The sequence below is a fragment of the Castanea sativa genome, chromosome 9 (genome assembly GCF_040712315.1).
Source record: "Castanea sativa cultivar Marrone di Chiusa Pesio chromosome 9, ASM4071231v1".
NCBI lineage: Eukaryota > Viridiplantae > Streptophyta > Magnoliopsida > Fagales > Fagaceae > Castanea > Castanea sativa.
The window spans coordinates 36,410,235-36,429,598 of NC_134021.1; the positions used below are offsets into that span (position 1 = coordinate 36,410,235).

The 19,364-nt window shown below is 32.3% G+C and overlaps 1 protein-coding gene across 1 annotated transcript; it reads right to left on the reverse strand.

Annotated features, from left to right (window-relative positions):
- Positions 1–11,736: 11,736 nt before the first annotated feature.
- LOC142610504 (dihydroxy-acid dehydratase, chloroplastic-like) lies at positions 11,737–19,084 on the reverse strand. Its single transcript, XM_075782316.1, has 14 exons — positions 18,442–19,084; positions 17,937–18,008; positions 17,350–17,397; positions 15,862–16,016; positions 15,578–15,772; positions 15,382–15,493; positions 15,146–15,215; positions 14,998–15,056; positions 14,709–14,832; positions 14,531–14,601; positions 13,034–13,135; positions 12,423–12,503; positions 12,090–12,248; positions 11,737–12,005 (listed from the first exon to the last, which is right to left on the reverse strand). The coding sequence occupies exons 1-14, from the start codon at positions 18,997–18,999 to the stop codon at positions 11,955–11,957; spliced, it is 1,857 nt and encodes a 618-aa protein (XP_075638431.1). The 5' UTR covers positions 19,000–19,084; the 3' UTR covers positions 11,737–11,954.
- Between the last annotated feature and the right edge of the window lie 280 nt (positions 19,085–19,364).

Below are 19,364 nucleotides of genomic sequence, written 5' to 3' on the forward strand. Positions count from 1 at the left end.
CAAAAGCCTGTCATGTCCACGCGCTGTCCCCACCTCCCTCGTTTGATTTTTTTTTTTATCTTTTTTCTTTTTTAATGGGAATTCTATGGTTTAATTGGTTTATAGTAATACCCAATATTTTTTGGTAACAAATTTTGTAAGGATGGGATGATAGGTTGAAATTGAAGTTCAGATCTTTTATTTAATTATTAAAATTTTACTAATTAAGTTAATTGAAATCTACTAATTCTTATCTAAACTCACGGAATAACATGACTTTATTATTAACAATTATTAACTTGCCACCTTAACTCTTATGAAAAAATTATGGCAAATAATTCTTTTCTAAACCTACCATCAGTAAAAGTCATTTGACTTTTGATTAATCTTATAATATTTTGAGGCCTCCTAGATATTAGATTTTCTAATGTTGAATTTAAATTTTATTCTATATTAAACCTCTATTAGAATCTTAAATTCTTAATGCATCATATTTTCTAGAAATAATAGACTATATAGTTCCATATACTAGCAAGTCCAAGTCCAACACAATTATAATAAATGTATAATAATAAAATATAAACTTCTTTTTTCTTAGAGAGTTTCAACTTATGGCGTCCGTTCCTGATAATAACTCTTTATCATTAGACCAAGACACTAACTGTTTTTTAGTGTAAGCGAAGATTAAACCTCAGATCTCTTATTCAACTATTAAAAACTTTACAAGTTGAACTAACTAGTAATTATAAAAAAAAAATTCTATAAAAATAGTAATTATCAATTTTTTTTATTTAGAAAAAAGTTTTAAAAAATCATATTATGCTGAACTTTTCCTACTTTGTATGGATTTCTGACTAAATAGCACAATCATAATAAATACTTAATACAAAAGAATTTAACTCCATATATAAGTATAATCATAATAAATTTTTATTAACAATCATCATAATTATTGATTTCATATTAAAAAAATAAATATTATATAATATTTAATTTTCATGTGCATGCATGGGGTATCAATTAGTTATAAATAAATATATATATATATATAGTCTCCTTGACAAGCACTTAAGGCATTTTTTAATGGATTATTTTGAAAAAAAATTGATACCACTTTTATGATAATATAAAAAGTGAGTCTTTTGGCTGAATATTGTAAAAAAAATGAAGTTTATTTGTGGCAATAATATTGTCGAAAATTTTAAAAAAAAAATTGAATTGTGGCAATTGAATTGCCGAAATTGGAGGATTAAAAAAAAAATTGAACTGTGGCAAGAGTAATGTTACGACCACGCGCTATTTTACCATATTTTTTACAAACTGTTGTTATGACCAATTTTTTACTGGTTCTCATTAGTGCCTACCAACAACATCATTTTTTATTTACTAATAATCACTCACAATATCAACCGTTTATGAAAGTTTTTGTAAAAAAATTTGTAACTCTAGCATTTCGCCAAAAGTGGATGATTTAAAAAAAAAAAAAAAAAAACCTTGATTGTGGTAAGATACAGCCACACTTTTGGGTGACTAAAAGTGTGTGTCTCTATAATTTTACTCCAAAAAGTGTGGCTATAGCATTAATCAAGGGTTTTTTTGTTTTACTCCTTCAATTTCGGCAATTCAATTGCCACAATTGAGTTTTTTTTTTTTTAAGTCATCCACTTTTGGCAAAATGCTAGAGATACAAATTTTTTTACAAAAATTTTCGTAAACTGTTGATGTAGTGAGTAATTACTGATAAATAAAAAAGTGATGTTATTGGTAGGCACTAATGAGAATCAGTAAAAAATTGGCCATAACAACAGTTTATAAAAAAATATGGTAAAATAGCGTGTGGGTGTAGCATTACTCTTGCCACAATTCAATTTTTTTTTTTTTAAATCTTCCAATTTCGTCAATTCAATTGCCACAATTCAAAATTTTTTTTTTTTGGCAATGTCATTGCCGAAATTCCTTTTTCTCTCTCCCATCCGTCACATTATTTTTCTCTCCTCTCTCCTACTTTTTCTCAGAATTTCAGCATTGGTATTGCCGAAATTCACTTCTCTCCTCATTTCTCCAAATAAGTTTGAACAATACTCATATCACAAATAAACTTTATTTTTTATAATATTCAGCTAAAAGACTCTATAAAAAGTTGTAAAAAAATTATTTTTTTTTTATGAAAAGTATTTAAAAATATTTTTTAAAGTAATATATTGGTTAACTTTTTCAAATAAAAATAAAAAATGAGTTACTATAGTATGGTATATATTGGTTGTCTTTGAGAGTGGGCGCGTGCGGTAGTGCGCGTGGGTCTAGTAATTGGAAGGGTTTGGCGGGGCGTGCTCATGGTTAAAGTGCGCTGTTTTATGTTACAACCCATAGTTACGTGGGAATTTACGAAAACAACATTTTGCATTGAATTGGATAGTCATAGAGTGGTATCATATTGTTTGTTGTGTAGTCAGGTTATAAAAGAGATTTGGTTGGACCGGAAAGAAAGAAAGAGAAACATAGGAATTTTACATGTTACCTAACACTAACAGCTATTAAACTATACGATGGGTCCAAGGTAACATGCTCATAAGGTTCAGAAATTGCATGGAAATTTGTGGCATGTGCATATAGAGTATATAAGAGAGTATTAAGTATTAACACAGCCTGTCTCTCTCAATCGGTGTGATTGGTCAATTCTTACAAAGTTTATTCTTTTTACTTTCTTGGAGAACATTAAAATGAGCTGTAATAGTTATACATTGTATATACAAAATATCTACTTGAAATTATGTTTTGAAAACACGATTATTAGTAAAAACTGTGAAATTGTGTTTAGTGTATATAGCTGTGTATAACTTATCACGTGCAACAAATATTAATGTATTAGAATTGATTGTGACATCACCAAGATTTATTGTTGTTTGAGATTATACATATGATGACAAATGACATACTCTGCTAAGGAATTGAAGGAAAAAAAATATGGTTATAGATTGAATAATGTGACAAAATAATTAGTTTACATGTCGGAGCTAGAGCATTAGTATTGGTGGAGGCAAATTGTTAAAATACTAAATTTACCAACCAAATATAACAAAATGCTCTTGCATCAATGGAGAAAAAGTCCAAAATTTTTTTTTTTATTGAGCTAGAGTGCATAGCCATCTTTGCATGTGCATTGTAGCTCAAATGCTAAACAAAAAAACAATATTATATTAGGTTCTTCACTGTGCACAATCATCTTTGTGTTGTTTATATTATTTTATTGTATTGTTTATATAATTTTATTAAGTTGAATACTAAAATAAAACCACTGATATTAGGTGTTTTGTAAAATAAAGTGCTAAAATAGATAAAGTAACATTTTGTAATGCTAAATTTTTGCCACCAGCAATGCCGATTCTCTAAGTGGTTGTTGGATTTTGGTGCTTCCTAACCTATTTCCTATCCAATAAAATGCTTTTGGCAAATATGAAAGGATGAAATATGCTTTCTTTGCCAACTTGCATCTACATATAGTCGTATACCTTATATTATGAGGAACCAATATGGTTTCCATGACTTTATTAGGAAAACGTTCCTGTCGGTGTGGAAAATGTTGAGTAGAGAAACTTTGTAAATGTGAAGCACCATGCATGAGGACAGTGGTAAGAACACCAACTTTGGAAATTAGAAAGTTTTCCAATTCTCAAATCAAGCAACCCTATACTTTAGAAAAGATAAAAGGATGGCTACCTAAAAAATCTTCGAGGTGAATGAACTTAGAACTTTCATATAAAATTATATATGTTTACATTCATCAAGATTTGTTTTGACGTTAACATTTTTTTAAAAATAAATTATTTTTCAAAAAGTATTTTTTAGAAAATTATGTCATTTTCTTATGTTTAGTAATGACCTTAAAATAAGTTGAAAAAAACTGTCTCTTATCTTCTATTATTTAACTTTATGTGAAATATAGTTTTCTTTATTTAAAAATTTTAGTTCAAAACAATTCTATCTTCTACCAAGCTAAATAAGAGAAGTTAAAAAATAGTTTTCTTTTAACTTTTTTTTTTATACTTCCAAACGCAGAAAAATGTGAAAAATTATCTATACATAAAGTTTTTCATTGAAACAAACACATCGCAAGTCATATTGTTAATGAATAGGCACTAGTCAAAGTTGATACCCTCTTTAAAGCCTTCATACACCTTACAAGAGTTACCGGCTTTTGTAAGGGGTAAATTGTGTGATATTATGCCTTTGTCTTCATTTCCTATATGTGTGTGTTGTTCTGTTTACTTTCCTTCTCAAAAAAAAAAAAATAAAGGTAAGCGAAGCAAAGCGTTTTTTCTTATACATAACCTCTTCTAGAATCCAAATCTGACCAAATAAATACGTGTGACCTTACCATATCATGATTAAAAAAAAAAAAGATACATCGAAAGGATTAGCAAAGATCAAAGAATATTAGAAGAACAAAAAAAAAAAAAAAAAATATATATATATATATATATATATATATATATATATATATATATATATAAAGGAGCTTTTGAAACAAGTTAACATAATATAATAATACAAGAGGGCTGTAAAGTTTTTTTTTTTTTCTTTGATACTTCCATATACGTAGTTGATCATAAAATACGAAGAGAATTTGCATGAAGCAGCAATTGGCTAGATTCCATTTTGCCAATTATGATTTTTACAATTGGTTCTTTGTCCTTTTTTTTTTTTTTTTTATAGCTATTCTTGTTACTAATAAGAAACTTGTAACTGAACTGAAACTTTTTAATATTTCAACAGAGATGTCCAAATTTAAAACTATCCAATTATGGAAAAAATAATTAAAAAAAATATACACACGTTGTGATATTTTGACTAGTAAGTCAAGTCAAAATTGGAAATGAAAAAAAAAAAAAAGTAATCATATTGAGGATAGATTCCTCAATAAAACTTGGACATTTTTCTTGCAAAAGTAAGAAAAAATTAGGTACATAATCACCAATTATTAGAATAAGCAACTTAAGCCATAAACTTCCATAAATCAAAAAAAGTTGGCTTCAAGATTAAAAGATGATCATCAATGTTTGTAGAAAAAATTAGGTACATAATCATCAAGAAAACTTGGCATCTTCTTGTCAATTTCTTAGCTTAATTAACTTGGGTCCGAAATTTAATAAATAAATAAAAGCACGAAAAGGACTTTTCATAGATTCCAGCTGTTCCATTTTCTTTCTTCTTTTTTCTTTCTAATACCTTTTTGCAGGCTCCGGAATACATGAAGACACAGCCAATAATACACTATAAACTGGGTTCAAAAGGCAGTGTGTTTTTGTAATTATGCGAATCAAGTAATCTTCATAGTACATATATATTAATTGGAGAACAACCACCTAATTACATTCAATTGAGTATATACCCACTAATACGAAAAAACATGGTGGTGGTAATGAAAATTCTAATACTTTGTGACCGCGTGATATATACCCTCCAATCATATGATAACAGGTGACTCAGCTTTGTTATTTTGGGATAACAAGTCGGCTTATGGTAAAACCTTTTTCTTGTGCATTCTATAGTCCAATATATGACTGGCTCCACGATTAAAGGTATTTACCTGTTTAATTAGTGCATAAAGTCCTTTTCCTTAATTTTTATTTATTTTTGGGTACAATCCAAGTTATTCTCCAACTTAATCAATAGAATGGGTCTCTCCTTAAGATTACTTTTTCAAATCATTCTTAACACCATCAATTATGGGATAACAAAAATGTCTCATCCGCCTAACCTGCTTCGTTCTATGCGAGTTTTTCCTTGCTTTAAAGATATGTTGCCATGAGAACCAATTTTACTTGTTTTATTTTGTCTAGTCACACACCATCCCAAGTGTGTGTATATATTTTTAATTAATAAGTTTAGTTCTTTTATATAATTTTTTTTCTAACTTATTCCTCTCTCTTTCACAGTTGTTCATCTCTTTTCTCTCACATCTCAATCTCATTAATACTAGAGCCACCTTCTAAGAGATAGCAAAACATCTCCAACCCACCCCCCCCCCCTAATGACCTATATCACTCTCACTCCAAAAAGGTGACAGGCCCATGATGATGCATCCATGATCCAATTCCATCTTACTGCTTCACTCCATTGCCATCACTATCAATACCTTATAATATATTTTTTCTGCATACAATAAGTGGGATATGAAGTTTGAATTTATGTTATTTTCATTAAAAGAATTAAATAATATCCACAACAAGATTCTTAGCCATAATCTTTTGTTTGAAAAAATATGGAAGCTGTCAATTAATTCGTAGGCCATGCATACATAAATGTAGATGAAAGTATAATACTCTATTTTTTAAAAACCTTATCATCATATGTATTATATTTATTATGGATTATGGACAATCTCAACCATTCATAATATCCCATCCCCTCTCCTATGTGTGCTTATTTTTCAACAAAATTATTTTTAAAAAAGCTATTAATATATCTCAAGCCCACGTTGATAATTTTAGAGGGCGCGTGACCTTAAGGAAGTAAGGTATCTAATTGAAATGATTGTTGTAATAGATAAAATGATGGCAAAAGTGACATAGATAGATAGATGCTTTAGGGTTAAGGATAAAAGATTGTTTAATTAAAAGTCCTCAATATTTATTATAATGAGAGTTGTGGTGGGGGGAACATTTGGTAGGTGATAAATATAGAAATAAATTAACTTATTGTTCCTAATCATTAGTATCTAACAGTAGGGGGTTTGCATCCATAATTAGCGCTAACAATAGTGGGTCCCATCAGGAATCCCAGGTTCATACCCAAATGCCCCTAAACCCGCCAAAATTTGTTGCGGCGGGCCACCCTGCTTCTCACGTTTTATCAACCCCGTGTGCCCTCTATTGTTTTGTATCTATGCTGCTACCTTTTTGTTAATCTTGGATTTTTAGGCCTGCATATTTTTCACTGATTTTTTGTCTTTGTCCTAAATAAGTTGATCCAAATCATGGGGTTTATATAATAGTTGTTAAGGCCTCATGAGATCTATGAGTTCTCATGTTTGAAATCTCTTAGTCTGTATTTTGAGGTTATTTCTAAGAAATTATTTCCTATAATTAGTTGGTGTATGTAATATAAGAGACAACAAATATACATACCCAGAAAAATAATAAGATACTTGAAGAGTTTTGGAAACTATTTTTAGAAAAAAAAAAAGTTGTTTTATGGATTTTTTTTATGAATATTATTATTATTATTTAATAGTTAGAGAATGAGAATTTATATCAATCGGTTTCCATTAAAAACATTATGAAATATTAGTTGAATTATAAGTCTCTCGACGTATGAAACCATATATTAAGTCAATGTCAATTTGAATTTCAAATTCTTAACCAAATTTCAATTTTGTTCATTTTTTTCAAACGAGTGTTTATGGTTATTGACTTATGATAAGTTGATAACATATTGATTACCCTAACTTCTAAAAAATATGACTTTTCATTGAAATTTTCCATTGTTTTAAACAGATTTAAGTTGATGCTCCAATTTTTCTTCGTGTACTCTTTGTTCCCACTTTTTTGGATCCTCAAAGCATTTGTACTTTTGTAAGATAATTTTGACGAGTCTTGGGAATAATTATAGTATGGTACAATTACCTAATAGTATAGACTATAGACCATAGAATTGACAAATTGGATATGGCCTACGGACCTATAGATTAGGATTAAGGAATTCGGATTTAGAACTGACCAAAAATCCTCAAGCATGACCAAATGCCAGCTCAAAGTCTCTGGTAATCTAAAAGTCCCTATCTTGTTTCTTTTTTCTTGATATAACGTCCTAAAAGCAATTATGGGGTTTAGAGGTCAGTTGGGTCTATACACCTTTTTCTCCATAACGGGAATGCTTTATCTTATGGTAAAACGCATTAGGTGTTGGCAATGTTCAACACAAGCACATGGTAGGGTCCAATGACTCCAACCCCAGGCTGCAATCTTTTAGGTCCCAACCCATGAAAATGCAGGTCCCATCCCTATGGTGGTACCAAGTTGCCGGTCCATGATGTACGTCTGAAACCCGAGTTCAAGTGAAGTCTCTCGCAGTGTAGACACACAGGGACGAAGCGAGAACTTTGAGTTAAGGGGCGGTTTTACTGTTGGCTGTGTACAACAATCTCAACCTCTAATTCTGCTACTTAGCTGCTAAGATTTTTTTTTTTTTTCTTTTAAGAACAAAATTATTTTTGTTTAGAATTTTTTAAAGGGCAAGGTTATTTATTTTAGATAAAATTAATTTATTGAACTTAATTTTGTTTTTAGTTTTATTGGTTTTTTTTTTGGCTTGTATATTTTTTTTTAGATTTTAAATCTATCAATTTTTTTATGGTCACTAAAATGAGGAAAATGATAGAGCTACAAGCTTTTTTACTTATGGGATAAGTGGTTATTGGTAAGTAAAAATATGATGTGATTGGTGTGTCCATATGCAAACCAACAAGAATTTACTACTAAAACGATTTGTAAAAATGTTATAAAAAAATTTTGTGAGTATAGAATTACTTTTAAAATAATCAATGATATTATTAAAGGGAAATAAAATGTAATTTGATAGAACAAAATTCCTAAAATTGATACACATACAAAATATATATATATATATTTTTTTTTTTAAATTTAGGGGGGCCATTGCCTCCCTAATCCAAGGGTAGTTCCGCCCCTGTAGACACGTGATAAATTTAGACACGTATTTACATAGTATAATACTCAGTGCACTAGAGCACTGAACCTAATCAATTTCTTTTCATCATGTAATCGAGCAACCTAGTTCAAGGGAACAAGTCAAGTAATGTCACACTCGGCTAAAAAAGTCTGATAATGTCACATGCACATCTAAGCCTCTAAATACTTCCAATTGAAATATGTACGCAAAAGAAAATATGTATGTACCAATTAATATGTGGCCCCTGGCCGAATTTTTAGCCCACAATGCATTAAAAGAGAGAAATTGACAATTGTAGCTAATTTTACTTGTGTGTATAGCTTCGAGAAAATGGGCCCTGAAAGCTATGTTTGCTGGAAAAGGAAAGCAAATCACTCTCTTTCCCTCAAGGCGGTTAAATGCTTCGAAGGAGGACTATCTCCTTGAACCTTGTTTTATACTTTGATTTACTTTATACTCTTTGTTGTTTACTATTATTCAAGGTGCTTTAGCTTTGAGAAACTATAATGGGGTAACGCCAAATCAAAAGTAATGGGTTCAGAACTGTTGGTGCATCTTAATATTAATTTTTTTTTTTTTTTGACAGTGCATCTTAATATTAATTGATTACTAATTTGCTAAATTCCTTGTAATTATACTATTCATTTTGGATCAAAGTGGGTTAGTAAATGAAAAAGATGTGGGAGTTTTAATTTTTTATGTTAATGAAGAGTTTCCAATATTTAATTCTAGAAACTCTCACCATCATAGTCTTTATATAAATAAATGTGATATTATATAATATCTATTAATTTTGAGTAAGACCTATGAAGCCCGAACTCAAAAATAAGCCCAAATCATGTGGGCTCTTAAGAGGGACAAGGTCGAAACTAAGACATTTGCCAACAAGGCCTAAGTATCAAAAGGCGAACTATAAGCAGATACCCATGGTAGCCTAAGACTAAGAATCCAAAGCCGCAGGTCCAATAAAACTTGGGGACGCCCATCCTGGTCATGCCACCCAAAAAAAAAAAACTCATTGGGAGGTCTAATTTGCAGCCCAAGTTTGCAAAGGGACCTAAACATTGAATCACAGTTTGGCAGTGAAGGGAGGAGAAATTTGAAGAAGTGGTATTCTGCCACACCTTTCGAGTGTTGTGTTTGCATGCACACCAAAAGTACTATGCATTCAATGGTGAAGTGTTTCACTTTGAAATAATCGCAAAGTAACTCGCATTCAACGGTGAAGTGATTGTGAAATAACCTATATTCAGCTTTTAAAACAATTGCAAATTCGAAAGTAGTGAACAAATAACTTATCATGAATCTAGTATTAAATGATATGGTTAGGGATTTTTTTTATTATGTGATTGATTATATGTTTATAACATATTTTAGGGTAAAACCATAAAATTTGAAAAATTAATGACAAAAAATAATTGACTTTATCTAAGGACTGAGATTTGTAATAACTGTGATGATAACTTGCAACCATTCAACTAGGGTTTGGTAATTAGTTAGTATTAGCTTCTATGTGATTTCTTAACCTGGTCTCTTAACAAATTCAAATATTTTTCAGAAAAAAATTCATACTCTATTTAAAAAAATTCATATAAGTAATGTTATTTTCATTTAGGCCTTTAATTTCTAGTATTAGGTTCTTGACATTGGGTAACGTAAGATAATGGCAAAAGTGAAATAAAAATCGATTCTCATGCATTATAAATATGTCATATATACGATGTAGAATACGATCATGTATTCATCTCACATAAAATGATGAAAGTCAGTAATCATGAAACAAAATCAGTACATGTGCAACATGGGTGACATGAAATAATTGTTTTAAAAGGTTTTAACATGTTTTTTCTATTTTATATATAATAATTTATATTTAAAACCGCCATGTACCATATAGAATTAACATTTAGGCTTGCATTTTGGTGTTTTTACATAATCAGCATTATGACTATGCTCGTACCCTTTATGTTTAGATAGTTTGTTTACTAAAATTATGGTTAGCTTACTATTTGTTTCTACAATGGTTGTGAATTTCGCTATATTTTACTTTAGGATTATAATAATAATTATTATTTTTAATTATAATTTTACACCATATTTTGAGTGGCAAATGTTAATATAGCCTATTCATTTATGTTTTCTCCTCTATGGGTGCATGTAAATTAATTGAATAAAATTGTTTGGATTGACCGTTGTAGCCTTTGAAAGATATAGATTAGGTGACATATCCATGTAACCATTCCTTTGTAATTTTATTTAGTTAGATTGTAACTAGGATCATAGCAATTTAATTTATATTTCTTTCGATATAATGCCACATGTTTTCATTTTTGGACCAATATAGTTTATTTTTAATTTAATTAATCTCATATTTTCTTATGAAAAATTAAGTGATACCTTCTTGCAAGTCCCTTAATTGATATTCCATGAGATTTGTTACCAAGAAGAAGAAACCCGAATAATTTTGGTTTGCTTAGGATGCAATTCTCACAGGAGTAGGTCTTGAAGTCTAAAAATCCCTAATCATCAATCAAATATCAAATTTCCAATAAATTCAAGCACATCTTGCCTATCACCATCCCTCCTAAACCTCATCATCACCCCTCACCTCACCATTCAGTGGCATTCTTCTCAATATCTCTATTAGATTTAGTGGAGATCTGATTTTCTTGTGAAAAATTAAAAGACAAGTTTGGAATAGGTAGAAATTGTGAATTGCATTTATGTGTTCCGCCTGGTGCCAAGGAACTTAACATATCACTTGTCCAATTTTGTTAATAAAAATTTGTTTCAACTTCCAAGGATTTTCATGAGCCAATGATTTCCATCTCAATTGACCAATGAAATTGTGCCAACCTGATTTTTTTTTTTTTTTTTGGTGGGGGGCCAGATCTAGGTTGTGTTTGGAAGGGGATGGTATCTCTCGCTCCTGGCATATGGAGGAAAAGAAAACCAGAAATGGTAGAGCAGTGAAGGAAGAGAAGCAAAATTCACAAAGCAATGAAGTTGATCAGCTTCAAAGCAAGTGAATACAAGATCCATACTTAGGGGAAAAAACAATAAACGCAATAAGCAAAAACCACACAAAATAAAACTCCTCGACTGCCCTGCAAAAGGGAGAGTATAACTAGTTCTCAAGACAATTAAAAACACAATGAAATTGACAACCTAGAGCTAGATTGATACCCTAAAGGAGCCGCAATATGGTACATGACGCAGTTTTATGGCACCGTACTAATTCAAGCTTGCTGCACACTCTATATGGCATCGATAATATGTCCTCTCCACTACTCATCAGTCACACATCCCATTGAAGCCGGCTGTACATTCTTGATGTACTGGAAAGAAACAATATGTCATTTCTTTAAATATGCACCAACAAGTCACAAAAATATGGACGTCAATGCAGAAATCTCTTATACCTTGTAGAGAACTCCACTCTTAGCCTTGTAAGCAGGTGGAGTCCATTGCTTTCTTCGCGTCTCCATCTCCTCATCTGTTATCTGAACATCTATTCTCCTATTCTGAACATCAACGTTGATGATGTCTCCATTTTCAATTAAACCAATTGGACCACCTTCCTGTAAACAATTCGCAATGAATTCTAGTATTGTGGGTCATCTTTTTTTTTTTTTTTTTAAGAAGAAAAATTGTTGGCTTTTATTTCATCAAAAAGGAAAAAAATAATAATAATTTGAACACTGTTATTTATTTTCTATTGTTATCTTTCTAGTATGAATAAAAAGATAGTGCACCTGTGCTTCAGGGCATATGTGGCCAACAACAAATCCATGTGAACCTCCTGAAAACCTACCATCCGTCAACAAAGCAACATCCTGTAGCATTCAACAGCAGAATCCAAAGAAACATCATTCTCTGGAAACAATACTTATCTCAAGGTGCATTATTTATAAAAAGATCATAACAACAGATGAGAGAGAAGGTTATAGTTATATCTAAAAGTAACCAATTCATAGGGATTGAATCAGATTCAGGACCTTGAAGTCACTTTATTGATTAAGATCACTATAATTCAAACATAACAAAATAATGTTTATTTTAAAAAGTCTCATGATCTGGAAAACTTTAGGCTAACGATTTGACACAATTTATGACAAGAACTGAAGAACAGAATAAGCCAGGGACAGTTTTCCCCCAAATGATGATCATCCAAGTGCATTTTTATCGCATGGCCTATTAAGTCATTCGAACAAGGCACATGACTATTAAGTAAGTGATATGATTAAAAAAGCATACACGAATTGTTAATTGAGTTGCTATGTATTAGTTTGGAGGAATGCTCCTCCTAACTGAGTGGAGGAAAATTATGTCCATAAGGCAAAACTGAGATTTAATAAAACCATACCTTCCCAAGACCTGCTCCCATTATTGCACTAGTTGGTGTTAGCATTTCAAGCATGCCCGGTCCCCCCTTAGGTCCCTCTCCTCTAATAACAATTACCTTTCCCTGGAATATGAAAAACATAAACAATAAATTAGGTATCCCATCATGACATCTGAGTTCCAACTTCCATGGTAACATCTTGTTACTGCACAAATGAAAAACCAGAAAAGATAATCCTAGAGTCCATGAAGAATGCGGCTAACTTACATTTGGATGTAATGGAGAATCGCCAATAAGTTAATTGCAGGATAAATAATAGTATCACAGGAAAAGGTATCACACATGGTGCAATTAAATAATTTTCAAAATTTGCTGAATGTAGATGAGCAAAACCTAGGACTCAAAAAAATGCAGACAATATGAATTTTTTATAGTGGGTCTTGAACCCATGACCTCACCCTTCATCCCATTATTATGGGAGGAGGAACTAGGAAGCGCCAGTTGAGCTATAGCTCATTGGCAGCAATATGATATTTATTAATGTAAGAAATCAAGAATTTATATGTGGAAGCTCCTTAAACAAGACCACCGAAACTACAGATCACAAGTTTTTTGCAGAGAAAGGATATTATACTGGTCTGCATGTAACATATAAGCATAACTGAGGCACGTAGATTTTAGAGAAGACCTAAAGGTAAACACTCAGCACCTCGAAACAGAGTTGGGAAATTTGTTTTCTGTTACAAAATCCATATACTTTTTTTCAACTGAGTGAACAAAATAATACAAGAAAAAAATCAGTGCAGTATGTAAATGAACAAGCAGAAAGAAGATCACATAGAAGAGATCATCTGGTAAGTTTCAGAGATCTCTTTGGGGGAAAAAAAAAAGAATAATAAAATTCAATTATAAAAAATGATTAAATGAATAATAATTAGTCCTTTGGGCCTAATAAGCCTTAGCAGATGTCTAAAATTCAGAAAATTCAAGAATAATATACTTATCACTTTAATGGATCTCCTTATGCAAAAGATCAGTTGGGAGAATCATATTTCTGGGAGAACAGTGCTCAGCTATGATGCTTTTTTTTTCACTAAGAAACAAGCCTAATAATCTAAGTCTTTCCTTTGTATTTTTAATTAAGTCATGTCATTGAAAAAATACAATAGGGGGTGCAACTCATGTATACAAGAAGGGTTTTTTCCCCCCTCTTTCCTTTCACTTTTGATAAAAGGGGCAAAAATTTTCGTAACCAAGTTAACTATGAAGCACATGAGCTGCATTTTGGGCAACAGTCCTTTCTGCGAGTATAAGCAACAAAGCATTAGGTATAACAGAGACCCAGTTTTCTCCAAACCTTTGCAATCAATCGAGCAACTATGGGTTCTGACCTTTTTTATTGGCAAATTATGTGTACCCCGTGGACCTTAAAGCCACGATCTTACCCTCCACCTTGCTCTTGCAAGGGACTCAGGTGCCATTTGAGCATTATACAACAATATTGACTAGAACACATACCTTAAAACTCAAAGGATCCTTTGAGATAGCTGCGATCATAGATTCCTCTCCTTCAAAGATAAGCGCAGGGCCTGGAGAGCATTTTTGTGATAAATATTTTTGCACCAAACATTAAATTTGAATTATATAACATACAACTTCAAGAATAACAGACCAAAAGTAGAACATAAAATAATACCAGAGAAATATAGCCCCTCTTTTCCTGTGATTTTTGCTACGGAACCATTTGGTGCAAGATTTCCATATAATATTTGGATATGGCCTGTTTTCTTTATGGGGTTTTCCACAGGTCTTATTATATCCTGCATAAAAATAAAAATAAAAAATAAAAAAAGAAAAGCAAAGGAATAACTGCATAAAATGTTTTTCTCCAAAATTCAAATACATTTCATTTATCAATAGTAAAAGCAACAAGACATTGCAATCATTAGCTCTCATAAATAAATAAAATATCAAAGCCATCAAACCTGTCCTGTGGCCAAGGGAGGGAAACTTGCTGCATTTTCAGCCAGAGTCTTCCCGGTAACTAGAAAAAGAAAATAACTATATGTTAATAATAAGATCACTACAACGAAGTACATATTCTCATGACTGCAAAAACCCAAATATCTGTACCAGTCAGACAATCCCCATCTAAAAATCCAAGCTCCAAAAGGTAGCGAATGACTCCAGGTGTTCCTCCAATCTATCAATACAATCATTAAACCAAACATAGATGAACTAATTAAACTAAACCGTACATTAAAAAAAATCATCCACACAAAAAACCAAAAAAGAAGAAGTGTCTTCTGCCATCTTAATAGAAGCAGTGAATTAAGAGCACAAGACAAGATATTTTTTGAAAAGCCGACCTTGTGTACATCCTCCATGACATATTTTCCACTAGGCTTAAGATCTGCAAGAAATGGAACCTCATCGCTGACCTTCTGAAAATCATCAAGAGTTAAGTCCAGACCAACAGACCTGCCAAGAATATTTCCATGAGAAACTTCAATGTCATGCAATAATAGTATGCACTGGAAAGTTGGTACCAAAGACTCTCCTCACCTTGCAATAGCAATCAAGTGTAAAACAGCATTTGTAGAGCCACCTAGTGCCATGACAATAACCATTGCATTACGTAAGGATTTTGGAGTGATAATATCTCGTGGTTTCAAGTCCATTTTTAGTAATTCCAAAAGGTATTTTCCAGCTAAACGGCACTCATCCAACTTCAATGGATCTTCAGCAGGTGTCGAAGAGCTTTCAGGGAAAAATAAATAAATAAGAAGATAAGAACAACTATGCTAACTGATGCCAGTTCAAGTGATCAGGCAGAGACAAATTTCCACCTGTAAGGAATAGACATCCCCATAGCTTCAATAGCAGAGGCCATGGTATTGGCTGTATACATACCACCGCAAGCACCTGCCCCAGGGCAGGAGTTACGGATTACATTCTTCCTCTGCTCTTCGGTTATGGATCCACTTACATATTCTCCATAGGACTACAGAAATTAAGATGAGAAATGAACAAGTTGCATTATTTGGATAACAGAAGAACGAGTTACAGCCTTTACATATCACATGTTATTTTTATTTTTCATAAGCAATGGCTATACATATCCGCACAATCACAGAGTACAAATTAATTAAATAACCTCAAAACATGATCAAATAATGCATAAAGCTACTTAAGCCATCAATATTTAATTATTAAGTTGTAGATTTCCAAAGAAGCTTTTGATAATGGAACAGCATATGTAATGCATTACAAAGGCACCTTTCTAAGCATGGACATGTATATCACACACATACACCCAGTCAACCACAGCAACATGAGTTATGGTCCCTCCCTCCTAATGCAATAACAGTCAGTGATTTGTATCTCTTATAAGATTTTGCATCGAGTTTAGAACTGAAGGTACAAAAAATATGATTCCAAGTTCCCAGCATACCACATTCACATTGCTAAAGTCAAACATTATATCTCCTTTCAACTATTTCACAACCCATATGTTGTCATACCATAACCTATGAAGTGTAAATGCAAAAGCAAGCAGTTTCCATAAACTGCATTATTTTTATTTATTCTAATTATTCATTTTTTTTAAAAAAATTAGACTAAGTTTCCATATAACCTATCATGCAAGAAGCCACTCCTATATCTAATGTAATGAAACATAAAAAGTAAAATGGGAAAGACACATCAAGCTAAATGCCCAGCCCTATTTTCCATGTCTATTTCTTTCTATTATACATCTGCATAGCCTGAATATACGCAATCTTAATATATTATCTTTAGATGTTGAAGACGTGCTTACAACACAATTCAGTACTAGTTTTAACAGGTGCAATGCCTTTTTCACAAAACAAAACGAAAAAGGACTATTACACTTCGGTGCATTTCTCCGACTCACTTTAACTAGTAGTGGAGACAGGATTGTGACTCACAGAATCCTACAGAATGAAGCATAAAAGTAGCATTTCCTCTACTGAAGTTTTGCGAACTTAATTGCCCTAAGCTGGGTTGACAAACCTGTCCCTTCATATGGCTAAAGTTATAAAACCCAGATTAATCAACACAAAAAAATAAATTACATTCATGTTTCAAAATACTGTGCAGGCAAAATAATAAAACATTCCGGTTATCTATTGGACCTAAAGAGAAAATTTTAACATTCTTAGTTGCTTCTACTCGAGACAAAAAAGGCTTCACAAGAGGCAGAATAAGAAGAATAAATAACAGTAAAAAAAAAATTGATGTCTGTGTTATACACGTCATTGAACCATTTATAACCTGAACCCAGAAATTATCAACCTGAAAATTAGCGTGCTTACCTGAAATGCAGACACTATATCATAAGTATTGCCTTGAAAATGACCAGGCTGCAATAGAAACAATCAAAGGAAGATACTTTATTAGCACCTTAAAATCCATCTACTCTCCAACCAGCTACAATTTGAATAAGGAAAAATGAACAAAAAGGTAAAACATTTCTAGTAAATAGTTAACAATATCAGAAACTACGAGATCAAGTATACAGTATATGATCATCATATCTCATTCATTAAAACACTATACAGAAACAGACGAATCTTAAACATTTCCCATCAAGTGTATTCTTTTCTATGTTTTATTAGTAGAATTCCCATTTATGTTCAAAAATAATTGATACTTCTACTTGATTATTAAGTAGTCAAAAGTGAACCCCAAGGGGTTGGTCTAATGGTTCCCAAGGCCTCATGACATCTATGAGGTCTTGCTTTCAAAATTCCTAACCAGCATATTGGGGCCACCCCCAATCAATTCTTCCCTGTAATTAACTGGTACAAATTCGGGAGAATAGTCATTTGCTCCCAAAAAAAAAAACTGCACACCAATGTTAGCAAAATCCAAAAAAATTGTGAAAAGTGAAGTCCCAAACCTTGATAGTTCCACCATAAATCATGATACTTGGTCGATTAAGCCGACCCATTGCCATAATTGTACCAGGCATCTGCAAAAAAAAAAAATATATATATATATATTACATTAAAAATGTAAAATGGGACAAGAAACAACTAATCCAGTCCATGCCCAACAAGCCTTCAATTTAATCCCTTGACAATTTAGTTTCTCACTTCATCAAATCAAGTCAATTTGATCATTTTGTCCAAATATATTAGCAAATGAATCCAGTTAAATCTTTTTTCTTTCAGAATAATAATCATCAAACAAAAAGATATATTAAATGACACGTCTCATGAACGTTTCAGTCAAAATATTAATTTATAAAAAAAAAATGTATAAACCGCATTATTTGCTAACAGACAGAAAAAAAACTGAACTAAATTTGACAATTGAAATAAAAGTTAAAGGACAAAATTGAATTTTAACTTAATAATGCAATAATGTTAGAAGACATGTGATTACTGAAGTGTGAAACTCACATTTTTGTCACAACCAGGAATGGAGATATTGGCATCGTACCACTGTGCACTCATCACAGTCTCAATACTATCAGCAATGAGGTCTCTGGATTGAAGGCTAAACGACATGCCTCTGGTCCCCATGGAGATACCATCACTAACACCAATGGTGTTGAACCTGAAAGGAACCAACCCAGCTTGTCGTACACCTTCTTTGACAGCTTCGGAGAGTTTAAGGAGATGCATGTTACAGGTGTTACCCTCGTACCACACGGAGGAGATACCCACTTGAGGTTTGGACAGGTCGTCTTCGGAGAGACCCACACCTAGGAGCATGGCTTGGGAGCCACCTTGGGACTTGGGCTCTGTGATGCGACCACTGTACTTGTTGAGCTTGATAGTCTTCTTCAACTCCTGATCCAGCTGCTGCTGCTGCTGCTGCTGCTGCTGCTGTTGGGTTAACGTGGCTCGGACGGTGAAGAGTCTTCTATGGTGGTGGTTGTGAGGGACATTTTTGGTGGTGGGTCTGGGGATGAGGAAGGTGGCGCGTGGGGTTTGGGGTTTGAGTGTGGCCTGCATTGTGGAGGCGCGTGGAGTTGAGGGTTTAGGAAGGGGATTAGGGTGTTTGAAGAGGCGTGGGGGTTTTTGATTTGTTTTGTTTTGTTTGTTTGACTATGTTTTTATAGGTGAGAGGGAAATGGAACTGTTGAAGAACGCTGGTTTTAACATCACTAAGTACCCGTTTGGGTACCAAAAGAGCCGTAAATAAACCGAGTTGATCATGGGTAATTTGGGTTTGACTCAATAAAAAATTTGTTCATATTTATTTGTTTATAAATAAACCAAGTTTGAGCTTTAGTTTTAGGCTTTTTTAGTAAATAAGCCGAGCCCAAGCAAAAAAATTTGTTCACGAACAAGCTCGTGAGCTATTAGGCTTGATATAC

Coding starts and splice junctions, on each gene's coding strand:
- LOC142610504 (XM_075782316.1), bottom strand. CDS start 18,999: ATGCAGGCCACACTCAAACCCCAAACCCCACGCGCCACCTTCCTCATC. Junction 18,009..18,441: donor TTCCTGGTTGTGACAAAAAT/GTGAGTTTCACA, acceptor TTTTTTTTGCAG/ATGCCTGGTACAATTATGGC. Junction 15,773..15,861: donor GGGATGTCTATTCCTTACAG/GTGGAAATTTGT, acceptor TTTCCCTGAAAG/CTCTTCGACACCTGCTGAAG.